The sequence below is a fragment of the Tupaia chinensis genome, unplaced genomic scaffold, assembly GCF_000334495.1.
Source record: "Tupaia chinensis unplaced genomic scaffold, TupChi_1.0 Scaffold000434_1, whole genome shotgun sequence".
Classification (NCBI taxonomy): Eukaryota; Metazoa; Chordata; class Mammalia; order Scandentia; family Tupaiidae; genus Tupaia; species Tupaia belangeri.
Window position 1 is genome coordinate 302,512 of NW_006159939.1, and position 19,087 is coordinate 321,598.

General features: G+C 38.5%; 1 protein-coding gene across 2 annotated transcripts in view; it reads left to right on the forward strand.

Annotated features, from left to right (window-relative positions):
- ST8SIA1 (ST8 alpha-N-acetyl-neuraminide alpha-2,8-sialyltransferase 1) overlaps positions 1–17,614 on the forward strand; it is a 182,936-nt gene extending 165,322 nt beyond the window's left edge. For both annotated transcript variants that reach the window (XM_027774438.1, XM_027774437.1), the window contains exon 5: positions 11,162–17,614. In XM_027774438.1, coding sequence (XP_027630239.1) covers positions 11,162–11,648 — 487 coding nt within the window. In that variant the 3' untranslated portion in view covers positions 11,649–17,614. The remainder of the gene's footprint in view (positions 1–11,161) is intronic.
- Positions 17,615–19,087: the final 1,473 nt, after the last annotated feature.

The following is a 19,087-nucleotide window of genomic DNA, read 5'->3' on the forward strand; positions in this document are numbered from 1 at the left end:
GCCTCAGCCCGCCTTGTGTCCGGAACTGCTGGCCGGCTCGATCCAGATTGCGGGTGGGGTGGGGTGGGGGGTTCACCTTAAAGTCCCAGACAACCAACCTGGGGTCCAAGGAGGAAGAACAGTGGGGATGCGTGGAGATTCGGAAGGGTTGGGCCTGCAGCCTCAGTCCGCCTGGTGTCCGGAACTGCTGGCCGGCTCGATCCAGATTTCCTCATTTATTTATTTTTTAATTTGACCAGAAACACACACACACACACACACACACACACACATGCAGAGAGAGTCAGAAAACAAGAGAGAGAGAGAGAGTCTCATTTATTTATTTTTTAATTTGACCAGAAACACACACACACACACACACACACACACATGCAGAGAGAGTCAGAAAACAAGCTGTCTGGTCTGGGGCTCGAACCATGGTCAGCCATGTGGGAGTGGAGTGTCCAGTACCTTAACTACCATGCCACCTGTTGGTCCCCGGGAAGACATATTTAAAACTCTGAAAGAAAAGCAATTTCAGCCAAGAATACTAAACCCAGCAAGATTATCCTTCAAATGGGAAGGAGAAATAAAATATTCCCAGACAAACAAATGCTGAAAGAATTCACTAAAACAAAACCAGCTCTTCATGAAATACTTATGGGACCACCATACCAGAAAAGCTAAAGAGAGACAAATAGAAGTAAGATAACACAAAACAGCTAGGAAAAAAGGATAAGTCCACACATATTGATAAAAACATGGAATGTTGGGATGAAATGTAGACTCATCAATTTTGCACCCAAGCAGGTTTAAATATCAACCCACCAATTATTTAATAGACCATTATCTTCCCAGGTTTCATTTTATGTATTTATTATAACTGTTACTCATTGTACAAAACTAGATAATAGAGAAAAAGTCCAAAATATTATAGCTGAGTCTTTGGACTGAATAATAATTTTAAAAAGCTAAAATAAAGAACTTTGCAAAGCCAATAAATCACCAATCACTGACTTTACCATGTCTTCACATTTAAACATCTCTTTCCAATTTTGTTTGCTTTATTGAGTACTTATTTCTTTATGCACAGTACAGTACTATGTATCGTCTTCGAGAATTCAGTGTGCCAGTAAAAGTGTTCTTTTTCTTTCCCTTCCTAATGGGTATTGTTATGTATAATTTTACCTATCTCTAACTGAACCAATGATAGATACCCACATATTTTTTCAGGTTATAAACTCTTATGTCCCACAGTACTCTACATGGAAATTACAAATTCTCCTTTAATTGGCTCCGTTAAGATGATGTTTGTTGGGGTCAGCAGGTGGCATAGTGGTTAAGGCATTGGACTCCCACATGGACAACCACAGTGTGAGTTCCAGCCCTGGTGGCTTGAAACCCATGCTGGGCACATGTGCATGCGTACCCAAAATCCGGAGAGGACAATGGAGGAGAAAAGATTGCAGCATAGCCATAATAAGGGTGATTTCTTACCTTCTCTTTCTGTCTCTCTGGCAAACACAGGCACCCTATACCAAAAATCTCCATTAAAAAAAAGACTGTCTTTGTTCATTTAGAAGATCGTTTGTTGCCTTATTTTTAATCAATATGTTTTTCTTTAGAACTGTACCTCACGGTAAAGACTGTCAAAGACAAAATTCAGTACATACTTACGAAATAACCATTATAGCGAGTTTTGAATGTTCACAATAAAATGTTAAATGTTGAAGATGATGAATATATTTATATCCTCAATTTGTTCATTACACCATATATGTGCTTTTAATGATCATTCTGTAGCCTACAAAGATTTGTGATGACTATATATAAATCATAAATTACAATAAATATTTAAAGAAAAAAATAAGAATACAAAAAAAAAGAAAGAATGGCTGTTATATCCATAGTATGGATATAACAATTTATTTGGCATTCCTCTAGTGATAGACGTCAAGGTGATTTCTAATTTTCTGAATATTTCAGCAAACAACCATAGATATTTACTTAGTGCCAGGCATCCTCAATGGTGCTGTGGATTTAGCAGGAAACAAAACTGAGTTCTTCGCCTTGTGAATATTCCAGATGACACAATTAATAAACATAGACATACATATATAATAAAACGTAAATGTTGTGTAGTGATGGATACTATAAAGAAATACAGGGACAGATGATGGCACAGCAGTAAAATGAGATGTTCTGTGAGACAACCCCATGTGGCAAGGCTCCTGTCCAAGTCCAGAGATCCCCCTGACACTAGATATGGGCGTTCTCATAAACCAGGACTGGCCAAAGCTGGGAAGGGGGGGGTACATTGCAAAGTCAAGACTCTGTGGGTGTCTGTCTGTCTCTCCTTGTCTGTCTTGGTCATGGAAGAGATAAATAAGTAAAATGCTGCAAAAAGATGAGAGATGTGATGGTCAGGAAGGCTTCTCTGAGAAGCATTTATTTGAACCGAAACCTACAAGAGAAGGTACTACACAAGTATCAAAGGTACCAACTGAGAATTGAAGTACTGGGTCAATAGGTGTGCATATCTGAAATGCCAGAACACCTTCAAAACTTCATGGAACACTTCAGTCTCCCACTTGAAGCATAAAAGTACCCAGTTCTTACACTCTTTTTAACGCGATATTATTAATTCCTCAATTTTTATCAGTTACATGTTTGGAAAACTGTTATTTTGCTGTATGACTTTAAAGCTAGTGAGCATGTGCATATTTTAATAAGTATATTGTTAAGTAAGTATATTGACCCTTTGAATGTCCTCATCTCAGACTTGACAGTTCTGTATCATTGTCTATTTTTCTATTGTGTTATTTGTATGTTTGTTACTTTTTTTACTGTTTTCTGAATACTAATCCTTTGTCGTATTGTGATATTGGCATATTTGTCATGATCTTTTCGTTTGTGTTTTGGATACTAATCTTTGTTTTGTATGCTGTAAACATTTTCTCCCAATCTCCTTCTTGTTTCTTTAATTATAGAACTTTTGTCTCATAGAAGTCTCTAGTTTTGAAACTGTTTATTAATCTTTTCCTTTATGGACTTTACTTTTAGTGCCTTAGTTTTACAATGCCTTTTGTATCCTAAAGTCTTAAAGGTATTTTACTCTAATTTTGTAGTTTATCATTATTCCATGTGGAACTTAATTGTTGGAGCAGTGTGCAATAGGAGTTCGTCTTAATTTCTCTTATTGGGGCACCAGTAGTCCCAGTACAATTTATGAAATAGTTGATATTGTATGAATCAACTTAAAGATCGCTTTTATCTATACAGAAATCCTCAAACATGCATATGCCCATTGAAGTTTCTTTCTTCTGTTCCATCATACATTGTCTTTTCACAGTGTTACGATATTTTTATTATAATAGTTTCATAAACAGTTTTGACATGGCCAGTTAAGTCTTCCCTGCTTATTATTCTCTTGTCCAAAGTTCTTCTCTTGCATGTGCATATCAATTTATGTCTTTTATGTGAAGTTTAGTATTATCTTGTCAAATTTTACTTTAAAAGAATATTGGGATTTGATTGTGATTACTTTAAATCTATCAGTTTATTTGGGGAGAGATCATTCACTATTCATTCTTATCTCCATAGAAATGCTATATATTTATTTTTAGGTTTATGTCAAGGTGTTTGGGGGCTTCTATTTTTATCAAAAGAAGGCATGTACATAAAAAAAATCAAACAGTATACCAAAGCTTCAAATGAAAAGCAGCAATCTTCTGAATCAGACTTCTCTACTACCCCAGGTCATGTTTGAAAAAATAAACACCTTTCAATTTCTTTAGCTAATTTCTTTCTTATTTAGAATGTTTTAATATTTCAGCTTATCAATTCTTTTTTGTTGTTGTTGTTTATTTGGGTTTTTTGGTTGTTTTCTTGAGAGCACATATGTTCACCAAAGAGAGAGACAGAGAAGGGGAGGGAGAAAACATCCCCCAGTGGGTATGGTCGTGCCGCAGTCCCTTCTCCATTTCTCCACCCTGTTGGGATTTGGTACATGTGTACACATGTGCCTGGGATGCTTTCTCCAAGCCACTAGGCCTGGGATTCCAACTGTGGTTGACCATATGAGATCCATCTCTCTTAATGACTAGGGTACAGAGAAAAAAAAATAGTTAACGATTTTTCTCTTTTCACATTCTTCTTACAGCATCCTTCCCCACTTATATACTTATTCTTTCCTGACCTCCTAATCCAGATATATCACAATTGAACCAATACTTGGTGCTAGCTTTAGTGACACGTAAGTATAGTTCACGGTTCACATCTCAGACAAAAAGACTTAGGAGTGTGGTTTGTTTGTTTGTTTTAGTTTTTTTATTTGCTTGTTTGCTTTGCCACAGGGCTTATGCACTCACTGGAGAAAGAGACAGTGAGAGAGAAAGTGATGAATCCTTGCCCCCACCCCTCACCCCCATGGAGATGGCCACGCCTAAATTCTTTCTTCTCCATTCTCCTGGTATTTTGGATACATGCACATGCACCCAGCCTGATTTTCAAGCCATCAGGTCTAGGACTCTAACTATGTGGGAGTCCAGAATCTAAGCTGGCCCCATGTTACAAGTACTTTATATCTCACTAAACTTTTCGTTTTTTCCCAGAGATAAAAAAGTCTTTCCATGTGGCAGTGAATTTAATGTGCAGACCCCCATTAGAGCTGCAACTCTTCTTTGATTACTGCCAAACCCCTTCAGTTTGTTGGGGGCACTTGCTGAGACATTCACCCTGTGCTTTCTTCTCAATATCACCTGATTATTGACTTCCTAGGCCCACTGTGTAGCTATTTCCTGGACCTTTCCTTTACCAGAATCCATCTCTTGTTGTATTTTTAAATTGCCAATAGCTCTTTCTTCTTACCTAAATGTTCTTTTTGTTTTTATGGCATCCTACTCTAGATGCAGCAGCTATCAATATTTGTAAAGAAACTAATAATAGATTTTTTAAGACTTTTCTTCTGGGGCTGACCCCATGGCCCAGAGGTTAAGGGAACCATATTCCACATGACTGACTGCACTTTGAATCCCAGCCCCAGTGGCTTAAAAAACACACTGGGAAGGCTTCACGCTGCATTGAGAAAGTGGCAAGGTTGCTTTTTCTTGGGTGGATCCCAAATGTCATTTTCTGTAGATCTTTCCTTTTGCATCAGCCATCCACAGTATTCCACTTGGGAATTACAAGGAGTCTTCAAAAAGTTCACAAAAAGTAAATATTATGAAACATTCTTCACGGATTTCATAATTTTTGCATCAAAACTTCTAGTTAATTCAAGTTTTCCACAATCTTTTTGAAATCCCCTTGTATAAGCCTTACTCCCAACATTGTGTCAGCTGAGTAGATTTCCCAGTTTCCCCTGGGCAGAGCCAGCTTGCCATTTCCGCCTGGAGGCTGACATCTCTTCTCACACACAGTGATAATGAACTAGAGCAGGGTTTTGGAGTCCCACCCACCTGGATGTTCCTGCCACACTACAATATGAACAATAACCTTGTTCATTGTTCCAAGACACCCACCTTCCCCAGTAGCTTCTGCCTCCAGGCTTGGGGCACTGCTAACTGTGAGCACAATACTTGGGAAAATTATTCCTTGCTATGGTTTCTTCTGTCAGCTCTCTGATTTTTGGATGTAACCCAGATTTGAAATCCACTGAAGATTTGCCTTCTTTTCTTTTTTTCAGAGTGAATATAGCTTTTTATTTGCTTCTTTATTTTTGTTTTTGCAATAGGTTACATGTACTTTCCAGAGAGAGACAGAGAGAGAGGGAAAGTGAAAAATCACCAAGTTACACGGCAGTCCCTTCTCCTCATTCTCTTCTCAAGATTTTGGGCACACATGCATGCATGAACAGGTTGTTTTTCAAGCCTCCAGGTCCAGGATTCAAACTATGTAGTCGGTCATGTGAGATCTAGCATCCTAACCTCCACCTCATCTGCTGGCCCTGATGGTGGATTTTTAAAATAATCTCTTCTCTCATTTCCGGACATCTGTTGTAGAGCAGGAGAAATGGCCACTCATCCTTTATTCTACTCAGTTTACATCTTGATTAGCAACCTGTAACTGGATGCTCTAATAGTCCTATTAATACAGTTCCTTTTAGATTAATTATGTCTGTTTGTGTGCATTTTCATATAGACATAGCAAGACTAATTTTATCAATAGTAACCTTTTTGTCATAGCTTGCTTTTAATATTTTTCAGAGTAATTTCCTTTTTATTTTAATTACCTTAGTTTTTCATGGTAATAAAATCTTACAGCATAATTAATTTTGTCAATATCTTTCTAGGCTGAAAGATGTTTTGCAAATGCCTCATAAGTCCACAATTGTCCTTTTTCAGTTTTTCTTGTAATGTATATTGTGATGTTTTAAAATATTTATCTTACTTGAAGTTATTTAGTAACTTTTTTGTGAAGTTTGACTCTATTCCTATCCAAACTTCCAAATTGTTAGCTAGGTATTTGAATGTTATTTGTTAAATAATTACAACAATTTTTCTGCTTTTATCTCTATTACCATATATTATATTCATTTATGTGCTATGTTTCTGTTCTTCCCACTCTGTTCTATTGAGATGTTTTTCTTTCATGCTCATATTATTAATTACATGCTGATTATTTTTATTTTAATAGTTCCTAGACTGCTCTGATTTCATTGTTGTTCCTTCCAATTATTATCCACTAGTTTTCCATTGATAGCGTACACAACTCCTCTAAGGTAGGTTGTAAGAATTAAAGGATGAGGGCTCGACAGGTGAAGGGTGTTGGACTCTCACTTGATGGAACACGGTTCAAGTCCCAGACCTGGTGGCTTGCTTTCTCACTTTCCCCCGTCCCCTCTCTTTCTCTCACTCTGTCCCTCTCTGGTCAAATTAAAATAAATTATTAAATAAAGTTAGATAAAATAATTCTTAAAAAATATTAAAGGATGAGTAAGATTGCCCTTGTCTTCAAGGACTACATAGTCTTGGGGTGTATGATCAGTTTATATTTGAGGAGTCCCAGGAAAATTCATTTGAAAGCATAAGTTGGAAGGAAGGAATAAGCTTAAGAAGAAACACTTAAGTTGAGTCTTGATTTACAGTTTGAACTTCCTCATGGTAATGAATGGAAGAAGAGAAAGAAGTCTATATATGTAAAAAAAAAAAAATGTGGAGAGATGAACCTGCAGGGATGGCTGGAGCATGGGGGAGGGTGTGGACAGCACCTGAGTAGGAAGCTAGAGCGAGTAGCCACAGCACCCCTCTCTTAGAATTCTAGTGGAATTTTGTAATAATTTAGAAAATTCAGAACCAAACCTTTTAATTCTTATCAAGAAAATATGAAATATACTATTAAGTAAACTGTAGTAATTATTGAACTGAATTTTATAATGTCATTTGTTGAAGAGTAGGATAAGTAAAATAATATGTAAGCAGACTCATGAACAGTGCTAATAAACCACGACTAAATTCAAGGTGTGTATTTCTTTCCGAAGTTACAATTCAAAGAGGGGACACTACTCCCTTTAAGAACAATTAGTTAGTTTTAAGATGGGGAACACTGGGACCAGCAGTTAGCGTAATGGCTGTGTTGCTGGACTTCTACGTAGTTGACCGCGGTTCGAGTTCCGGACCCAGTGGCTTAAAACTCACGTTGGGTACATGTGTGTGTGTGGCCAAGATCCCGAGAGGAGAATGGAGGAGAAGGGATTGTGGCGTGACCATCCCTCCTGGGGCATGATTTCTCACTTTCTGTCTCTCTGTCTCTCTCTGTCTTTCTGGCAAGTACACGTGCCCTATAGCAAAAACCTCTCAAAACAAACAAACAAACAAACAAACAAACAAAAAACTAAACTAGTTGTCCTGATTTCATTGAAACAATCAATTTTATCAGTCACCAATTCCTGTGAAACGGGGGCCATCCTGCACGGCAATAAGGAGCAAGTGGAAGGAAGAGAAGACCAGAGAAGTGTACTACCTGCTCTAGAGTATTGATGTAAAATGGGAATGGTATGGGCATATCAAGAAGAATTTTCTCCTATTAAGCTTTAACCTGATTATAGAAAACATTTTTATAATGTATATGTATATCAAAACATCATGTTGCACACCTTAAACGATTTTTATTTGTCAAATATACCTCGTAAAGCTAGAGGGAGTAGAGGAGTCCTAACCATGTTTAGAAGAGAGAAGGGAATAATTCAGTAGAGATAGAGAGGTTGAATGTTTTATAGAGGGGAGAGTGACTTTAGAACATGAGTTCTTTTCTTTTTTTAATTGCCAGAAGTTGCATGAGCTCATCAGAGAGAGAGAGAGAGAGAGAGAGAGAGATGGAGAGACAGAGAGGGAGAGAGAGAAACTACACACATCCTCAATAGGGCATGAGTATGCCACCATCTCTGTCCCTCTATTTCTTCATCCTATTAGGATTTGGAACATGCTTGCACATGCACTTGGCATGTCTTTAAACCACTGGGGCCAGGATTTGAACTGCAGTAGGCAATGTGAGATCCAGATCACTTAACTACTAGACCACAGGGCTGGCCCATGAGTTTTCTAGAAGGTGTGAAACAGCTTATCCCAAGATACAAAGAGGAAGAGAGAGTGCTTTTCACTCTTAGAATGGCAGCAAGGATAAAGTTAGAAGACATAAAGAAAGAAATGTTGAGGCATAGATACAGAGAGCTAGATCGTTTACAGTGATGCTTTGATCTTCTAAATAAGTGTATCTCATGGATACTTGTATCAGAATTACCAAGGAGTACTGGATAAAAATTTAGCTCACTATATCATTCTCATCAGAACCCAGAAAGCTACAGTATTAGTGAACTCTTCAGGTTATTCTAACTAAAGGGTGACAACCTTGGTTCCAATGGAGCTGGAGGTTATCTGTGTGGCATGTGTACAGGTTCTGGGGGAAAGCATTCGTGTTTTAGGAAGAAAACAGAAGATATGAGCGGACAACAGACAGAATAAAAGAAATTGCAGAGCAGAGCTTGTTTGTGTTAGAGAGGCTGATCCAGCTCCAAAGTGTGGTTAAACATGTTTTCGTGGTGTCTAGAGTAAAGTGATTCTACCTAAAGACCTTGTTATCCCTCGGAGAAGTGGTTATTTGTCAGGGCCCAGAGAAGATTGCTAAGGCAAGCTGCTTGATCATGGACATGAAGAAAGCTTGACAGATTTTCCTCCTTTTGGGTGTGAGAAACCTACCTTTTTTGGCAGGCAGAGTTAGTAACAGCAATTGCTACATACAATCCTGTGGCTTTGTGTATTCAGAATTTTAATCTCACATATTTATGATGAGACTGCCAGCTTGTCAGGCCAGACTCCCCTCTGTTGCTTGTGGCTCAGTTCCATTCTTAAATGCTGCTCCACCTGCATGTAACCTGAGAGAGGCAGCTCCCCTTCTGTGAAAAAACAAAAACAGAAACAAAAATAAATGTTGCCAGACCCTAGTCTACCTAGCTCAGTGTCCTTTTCCCCCTCTCTTTCATTTCACTTGATGGTTATCAGCAGGCTCCTGTTCTCCAGGCTGCTAACTGCTTCCTTTACTAGATTATCTTCTGTGCTATCCATAATACATTTAAATTTGTGTTGTGTGTGAAGACAGACTGACAATCATCACAAGGGTTGTAAGGAGTCACTGCTGTGAAGGTTCCCCATCACCATAGAGAACGATCCAAACAAAATAGAAAGACATGAAAGGTTTTTTGAGAGATCCTTATCTTCAACCTCTGCCCCACCGTTCCTCCCTCTCACATTCCAGGGAGACTGAATCCTCCTCGTCCAGTACACTGCAACTCTTGCCTATGACCTAAGTGTTCCTTATAGGTTAGATGCCATTCTTTCTGTTGTTTCCTTAAGGAGGTGTGTTTACATACTATCACCTCTTTGCATCTTGTTCAGACAATGCTCAGTCTTTTAGGTTTTTGCCACAGGTCACAGTTCACTTTCCTGAGAGAGAGAGGGAAAGTGAGAAATCAGTCCCTGGGGGCATGGCCATGCTACAATCCCTTCTCCATTCTCCTATTAGGGCTTTCAAACACACACACACACACACACACACATGCCCCAGCATGATTTTCAAGCTACCAGCTCTGGGACTTGGACCTTGGTTGGTCATGTGGGAATCCAGCACTTCAACCATCACACCCCCTACTGGCCTCTTAATGCAAGTATCAACTGCTGCATTTAGAACATTATGTTGTACTCATTTATATTTTTGTTTCCAATTAACACCTGAATTTCTCGAGACCAAAAATTGGCTCATTACTTTTTTAAGTCCCCAATGCCTGATATACAAGATGTGTGCCATAAATTTAGTCGAGTGCATTTGGATCAGAGACCTTCTCTTCATGTAAATTCAAACTGAAAGAGCATGAGAAACTAGAGTTCTTTGGAGCAAGCAATATGCAACTCTTTGCATCATTTTTGTTTCTTTCTCTTTTTCCTTCTTTAATTGCCAGAAGCATGTGATAGCCAGAGAGAGACACATAGAGAGAAGCAGGGGAGGAGAAAGCACCTCTTAGTGGGACATGCTCATGCCACAGTCCCTTCTCTTCCATTTCTCCATCCAGTCAGAATTTTGGAGACACACACACATGCACCTGGTGTGTTCTTCAAACTGCTGGGGCCAGGATTCATATCGTAGTTGACAATGTGGGATCCAGTTCCCTTAACCACTAGGCTATGGGGCTTGCCTTTGCATTGTTTTCTAATGGTAGCAACTCTTTTTTTTAAATACATAATAGATTTATATTATAGCATTGATTAATCTGTATTCTTACAGAATTTCAGTGAGAAGAGGTATCTTAGAAAGTATTTCTTTGATTTGTAGATGAGGAAACCAGTCTTGTGCTTATATTAGATATAACAACATTATTTTATCAAAACCCCAGCCTGCTAGCTTTATGAAGTCATGAACAGTATGCTTACATTTCAAGCAAATGCATTCTGGAAGAGAACAAAATGTACAGTGCATTTTAGTTCAGAGGGAACTCCATTAAGTAGTTTAAGGCATGGGGATTGGGAAAAGCCAGGACACTTGATAAATTCAAGAAGGATTTTAAATACAAGTGAAGTGTTTTTTGGATGCTTCTCTGAGATGATTTGAGCTATCACAGCCAACAGAAGACATAGAGTGGATTTTGATGAATTTCTTCTCCAGGTTTAATTGAGCCTGTTTGTATCTTTAATAGGTTTCAAAACCTGTTGTGGTCCAGAAAGACGTTTGTGGACAACATGAAAATCTATAACCACAGTTACATCTACATGCCTGCCTTTTCCATGAAGACAGGGACAGAGCCATCTCTTCGGGTTTATTATACACTGTCAGATGTCGGTGCCAATCAAACAGTGCTCTTTGCCAACCCCAACTTTCTGCGTAGCATTGGAAAATTCTGGAAAAACAGGGGAATCCATGCCAAGCGCCTTTCCACAGGACTCTTTCTGGTGAGCGCGGCCCTGGGCCTCTGTGAAGAGGTGGCCATCTATGGCTTTTGGCCCTTCTCTGTTGATATGCATGAGCAGCCCATCAGTCACCACTACTATGATAATGTCTTACCCTTTTCTGGCTTCCATGCCATGCCAGAGGAATTTCTCCAGCTGTGGTATCTACATAAAATTGGAGCCCTGAGGATGCAGCTGGACCCATGTGAGGACACCTCACTCCCGCCACCTTCCTAGGTATGACGGGAGAGGAAAGGACTGAGCCAGGGTACTTTTGCTAGGTTTTCTAAACGACTGCAAAAGGAAATGGTCAAGTTGTTCCATGAATTTGTGTGGGCTACCTGGAAAAACAAGAAAGGACAACAATCTAAGCAATACTACACTTTAACGTTGGCTAGGAGGACAGGTAAGAACGAACCATCTTATGGAACTAACACATCGTGGATTTGCAACTAGCAAAAGACTGGTGGAACAGTGAGGTAAAACACATTTACGTGGTTCAAGTCTAGACGACATCATTCAAAAACAAGGCAGACTCTGATTTTTGAGGCTGAGGAACTCCAAAGTAGGATAAAAGAAATGCCGGGTTAAGTGTTGCTGATTGTCAACATAAACTGGCTTAAAAACAAACAAACAAACAAACAAAAAAACAAACAGAAAACCTGTCTTATTAAGACTGGTATTAGAACTGTAGATTTTTTAAAAAATTACAATTTATTTTTGCCCTGTTTAGGGGCAGTGAGTGGGTGATGGGGTAGATGAAAAAGCCCCTTACTGAGTCATATGGATACAAAATGCTACAATTGATTATCCTGATTTGTTGAATCATGTCTACATCCACTGTAGTGCCCCTGTATTTAACAAACTTTAAATAGGCATTGTTTCCCTTTGTCAAGTCTGCCTAGTCATGTGATGCATTGTTGAATTTAGACTGTGTGGATTCATAGTCTGGATAACATGAGCCACTTTCCCTCCTCAGAGTTAGGACATAAGCACACATTCAGTTTTGCATAATTTCAGGTCTGTGTTACATGAGCCCGTTTGTATTGTTATTATTATTTGAGTGCAAAAGATGGAAAGCATGAGTGCATTATCTATTTGTAAATTGGCATATTGTCGTCATCACTTAATTTGATCGGAGAGGAAGTAAAGCACAATGACGTAAAGCTTAGTCTCTGTGGAAGACAGACTCAAAGGCAAATGTCTTTTTTATTCACTCCAAGATGAAAGATAAGGACACACATGCAAGCATGCAAATACACATGTCCACACACACACACACACACACACACACACACACACACAAAGTTCATTCCCATGCAACTGTGAAAGCTGAACTCACATGACCTGATATGGCAAAGTCTGAGCCCAAGGTAGCCACTCCATGTTGACAGACAATGCAGTTTACTGGCTGCTACTCAAATGCCTGTACCAGCATGAGATATGAGTTCTACCTTTGAATGTTTAGTCAGAAAGAAAATTATTTTTCTCATTGTGACTCACTCCAGGATCTTATGAATGGGCTCTGTACTGAGTCTGGTCACATGAGGCATCTTTCATTTAAGTGAAGGTATATGAATTTGTAGCCATTCATTTCCTCAGGAGTAGGTAGAACTACTTAGATTGTTACCTCTGCTTTGACACACAGCAAGAACAGTCTACTACTGGCAGATTGCAAGCAGACAGACATGGTTACATTTAAGGGAAAGGGAAAGGGAGCCTCTCATTGTTGTCCTTTGGGACGACTTAAGCTAAAAGAGACTCTAGACCTCATATTCTTTTAAATGTCAGCAAAATGTAGGCAAACTATATCAGAAAGTTTGACTGCAATTGTAATAGTAGAAATTTAGGATGAAAATAGTGGCATTTCTTTTTTTGGCAGCTTAACTTAGATACCAAAATAACAGAACCCTTGGAAATAGTCTACATCATTGGGGTAGACAATGTTAAAAATGATTGAATATTGAGGTCATTCAATATTCAGGTTATTCTAGGTTATAGGGGTTATTCTATGTAGAAATTAGCACTTAAAATATGATGGGTGACATAACACAGATTATAATAATGATGCTAGAAAGTTAAGAATTTAAGAGTATCATTCTGTGTAAAGATGGTTTGCTGTTCTGATCCTGTACGACAACAAAAATGTAGAAACTGTACTATGAGGTAAATATTTACTTCATGCAAAACTTCAAATGCTGAATATATTTCCTCTTTTGAGCTATTATAACTATTTAATAATTACCTTTGAAAGGAATACCTTTTTTGCCAGTATACTTCATTAAAAATGTTAAAAGGTTAGTAAAAGAAAAATGTACAAAAGTTAGTGAAATATGAAATATGAATAACTCACATTAGGACTTGTGTTGTTAAAATGTTAAAGTGTAATCCATGAGCTCCATTGAAAATGCTTTCTGGAAATTTTATGGATAGATTTATGCAATAGGTGTGCACAGTGTTTATCCTGTAAATTTAAACTAGTCTATGGGGCTTCTGGAAAGCAAAACAGACACGCCAGATACTGGTAATATTTGATTAGACTTGTGCTTCTCATCTAGGGTGATTCACCTCCCTGCTCTGTGACATTTGGCAATGACTCAGGACATTTTTCACTATCATGACTCGAGGGTGCTACTAGCATATAGTGGGTGGAGGCCAGAGATCTCGCTAAACATCCTAAAATGTACAGGTCAGTCCCTCACAACAGATAATTACCCGGTCTAAAATGTCAACAGTGCCAAGACTAAGAAACCCTGGATTAGGGCAAAATGAAATTTTGATTATTCCACATTTTCTTCCTTTAAAGACACATATTCAAAGTATGAGTGACTTAATAAAAACATTTTCTTCTTTTTTTTTTAATGTTTATATTTAGTTTTTTTGCTATAGAGTGTGTGTCCTCACCAGAGAAAGAGAAAATTGGAGAGAAAGTGAGAAAGCAAAGCATGCGTTGGCAGGAAGGACCATGTAGCAATCCATTCTCCTCTCAGGATTTTGGGCAAACACACACGTACACACACACACACACACACACACACACACACACACACACGCTGTGTTTTTTAAGCTCCTAGTCCAGGACTGGAACCATGAAGTCGGCCATGTGGGGTCAATGCGCCTTAACTACCATGCTATCTGCTGGTCCAAGAATGTTTTCTTAGGATGGATTATCATTTGGTATTACTTTGTAACTAGAACTCATAGAAATACCAAATACATGTATCCCCTTTCTGTGACTGTCTAGGCAGATGTATCTAAACCAAATGTGTGTGTGTGCATATGTGTGTATCTGTGTATAGCATGAAGTAAAGTAACCCTGTCCTCTTGAAACATATGTGTACCTAAATAAGGACCTCTGTATCCTATAGAGTTCTCTAGAATACTCTAGCTATTAAGAAGTTCAACTCTAAACTCCCATTGCTTTATTTTGTTTATCTGAAATTAAGACTTTATCATTGATCCTGGTATTTTGCCATATTTGGTCAATTCTATTTTAATACTACTGACCCTTAAGGTTCAGCTCAGAAACATTATTCAGGTTTTGCTAAACCTATTCAATAACAAAATATCTCATCACTGTTGATGTATCTGCCCAGGGAGGGCATCACTTTCTACCATCAAACTAATTTTTTACATTTTGTTAGTGATAAAAATTATGTTGTTTCATGGGGGCAAAAGGAAGTGTTGGGGGGTGGAGAACCTAATAGAACTTTGAATTTTTATTATTCCCAATTTGGGAATTGCATTGAATCTTAAGATCATGAATAAGCATAACCTCTGTTTAATTTTAATCACACTTCAGTAAAATTAAAATACGTAAAGGATTAAATCATTCAATAAGAAAGAAAAGCAATGTTTTATATGAAATATTTTTAGATAGAAGAGGGCTCCTGGACACATATATTTTATTTAGAATATTTTACTAAAAGTTTATACAAAATTGTGCATTTAAGCTGCATCGTTCTCACAAAAGAAGTTAAGCAACTGTCTCCTGCCTTTGTGGTTTTTTTTTTTTTTTTATAGTTCATTATTCAGTATTTTAACAAAGGTAGAAAGTAAATTATCCAAAATGGCAGCTACTCAGACAATACTCTGTGTTTGGCTTTGTGATATCTCATGTCTCTCTCTTGGCCTAAAAGTTGTTTAGACTAAATATAACATACCTGAAGCAATCTGGACAATGTGGCTTAAAATGGAAATAGCTGAAGAAATCCTGGGATTCTATATGTGCCAAAATATTCTTAGATTCAAAGTCAAATGCTTTATAGGCATATTACAGATGATCCAAAATGGAACACTGTTGCTAACATTTCTGCCAGCAGCTATGGTAGTTTGGGAACTCCCTCGTGCTTCAGTTGGAAAGTTAGCTATCTATAGTTGTAATTTTTATTTGAAAATCCTGACTTGGTGAGATTTTTAGCTGACAAATCCCTGTGAAAAGGCATCGAACGGGCAAAAAGCCATCAGTCTACTGACAACTTGAGTTTCAGTATCCTGTGAAATACCGTGTTGTGTACCTCTTCCGCATCTAAAGCAGGTTAGCTGTTCCATGTCTGTAGAAGTTCATGTGAACTGGAAGACAGATATGTGGAAGAGTAAAGACTGAAAGAACTACTTTTCTTTATTTCTATACCTTTCTAATAAGAGGCTGACCCTCTGATTACACAATTTTTGGTGGGCACACGTCAGGGTGGAGGTAAGTGGACAATTTCAGGGCATCCTGCAACCAAGGTTGGTGCCTCTAATAAAGTCAGCAGTATTTCTAACTAGTAATGCTGACAGCTTCCTTCCACTCTGTGCTAGGGGAGAGGATGAGGCAAGAGAAAAAGAAGAGATGACCCTACCCCTAAACTCAAAGCATACAAAGCCTCAGCGAGGTCATCACCCAATGAACTTGGCTTTCCATCACCTCAATTTCTGTCCTCTACCGGCAGAGCTGGCTTGGCTGAGAGTGAGCTAGTAGCATTGTGACCAGAGAGTCGGTGTGGACATGTCCTGACTGTCTGTTTTACCCTCAACCTATGCTGCTCTTTTGAACATTCTATGTACATCCAGAAGTGAGCGATTGAAACAAGAGTGCGAGTGGTAAGCTTATTCAAACATAATACAACCTCTGTTCATCGCTGCAATATGGAAAAAAAAAATACATGCTTCTGTGTCTGTCTGATTTTCTTTTTTTCTGGTGCCAACATTTCTGATTTCTACTCTCTAGCATGTAAGGAATACATATTGTATATTGACTTATAAAAGCTATGAGCATTTATTTTTGATAGCTAAAGCCCACGACTGTAAGTTTTTTAAAGCACAAAAGAGGAATTATATTCTATGACCACTCATTCACCCTCTTCCCCTGTGTTCCTGTCGATCTCTCTATTGTGCTAACACCCTTGCTGATTTTGTTTTCTTATCGAAGCTGTGGGATATAACCACCAATGCAAAAGCTGACCAGGTGTTTTACAGAATAATACCCAAATATATTGATCCTGTGTCTTCTATATAATTAGACTTTCTCCAAATACTCGTCGTATATAAGTGTATTTTTCACAGAATCCCAATAAACATCCAAGAAATGCGATTTAGTTTAAGGCAGAGAAAAATCAGAGTTTCATAACTCTTTCTGCACAGTAAGAGAGACCGAAATTGTGATCTAAAAAAGGGTTAACCGAATTGGAAAAAAGGAGATTAAATCATGGTGGGTTTTTTTTTTTCAGTTTTTATTATTATTTTAATTTATGTTTATACATTCAATCACTGTACATCACTGCAGCTTGTACAATGAATTACTCAAAATGAATACACTTCACACTTCAAATCATGGTTTTAATGTGAAAAGATTGTTGAGAAGGATCTCAGGCATAGTGAGCAGAAAACAAGCAAGAAGCTGTTTTCCTTGAAGCAGCCCCATTCATTGAGCATTTTCAAATATTTTAAAGGAAATACATGTCATTCAGTTATGCTCCCTAATGAGAAGATGCTGGAGAAGATGGTGTGAGATCCAGATTGTGAGCCACTTAGGGAGGGAACAGAAGAGTGTCACCTGTTACCTACTTGGACCTAGAGGGCCTCAAGGCTCCTCCTCTTCCTGCCTTTCTCAGAGTGGTGCTTCCTGAGTGTTTGAGCCCAGTGAAGTGAACATTCACATTTTCTTGTCTTTCTATTTTTTTTTTTTAATTTTGCCAGGGGGTCCATGCCTCACCACAGAAATAGAGAGAAAGGGGGAGAGAAAGAGAGAGAGAGAGACAGGGAGAGAGAGAGAGAGACAGGGAGAGAGAGAGAAAGTGAGAAGCATCCCCCCATGGGGGATGGTCACTGCAATTCCTTTTCCTCCATCTCTCCTTCCTTTTGAGATTTGGACATGTTTCTGAAGCCACTGGGTGTGGCAGGCCAGCTACCTTAACCACATCACCACCAGCTGGCCTTCATGACTCTTGTTTATGTGCACTTTCGTGCATTCTCTCAAAATAAGATCATTATTTGGATCTCGCGTCATGATGAGGCAGTGATAGCAGGAAGTGTCACCTCTAATCTTAACGCTTTGGAACATGGTCCCCCTATGCTGTGTACACCAGAGTTCCAAAGCTTTAATCTCCTGCCCCCACAATTTCTTGAGTCTTAGTATCCATCATCACTTAGGTGGACTGAGCTGCATTTCTCCATGCATTGTAGTGTAGTACATATATCCACATGTGCACACGTGTGCACACACACCCCTTGCATTTGTCCATGGAAAAGGGAGATGGATGATTGGGTGGGGCTGGAGAGTGGCAGAGGGTGCCTTAATTTTTTGTGGCTCGGCTCCCACGTCATTATGTATTCCCTTACCGGATGTCTGGACGTCTGTGGATGTCCTTTAGAGATGTATCAGTGTCTGTTCTGAATTGTATCTTTATACATCAGCAAGAACTCTTACAAATGTAACAAATGAGACTATTTTGTAGAAATACACAATAGCATATAGGCCTTGGAGAAGTCTGATAACATAATGTAAATATCTTTTGTTGAAGTCGTAGAACCTTCTGATAGAAAGCTCCTTAGGTGATAGCTATAGGAGGAGTCATAGATTAGGAATTTGGTTTTCCAGCAGATCCTACTATTTGGAGAAGCAAGGAATCAATCTGTCCCTGTTTTGTATTCAATCTCAAGCACCAACCCATTGGGCTTTACTGTTGGTAGGTTACTATAAACACTCCCCCTATAGTACACAGGATTCAGTTGGATTGAAGATGGTTGGTGGTCACTAGGGGACACTATAGTCAAAGAAACTAGAAGGAAGGAGAGCAAACAGGCAAAGATAGCACCATTGAAAACTTGCTTCATTTTTTAAAAGTCTGGAATATTACCGAAACCCTTTACTATACAGCATGGTTGATCTGAAAAGTGATGGGGGAAATTTTCTCTTTGTTCTTTTTATCTCTGTTCTTGCACATCATATATTATTGCATATTTGTGCAAAGTGTTTTTCAAGAGGGAAGTTTCAAAGGCTGGAGGCAAAAAGGAAATAGAAAATTTCAATCCTCTTCCTTCTCATACAATGTAGTTTGATCACTAGTCAATGGGTATAATAATCCTGGAAAAGATTTTAGATGAGACTATAAAATTGAAATTGCCTTTTAAGTGTATCTGGAACTGCTTCTTCCTAATAAGCTAAACTCTATTGGTATAAAGTGTGGGGGGAA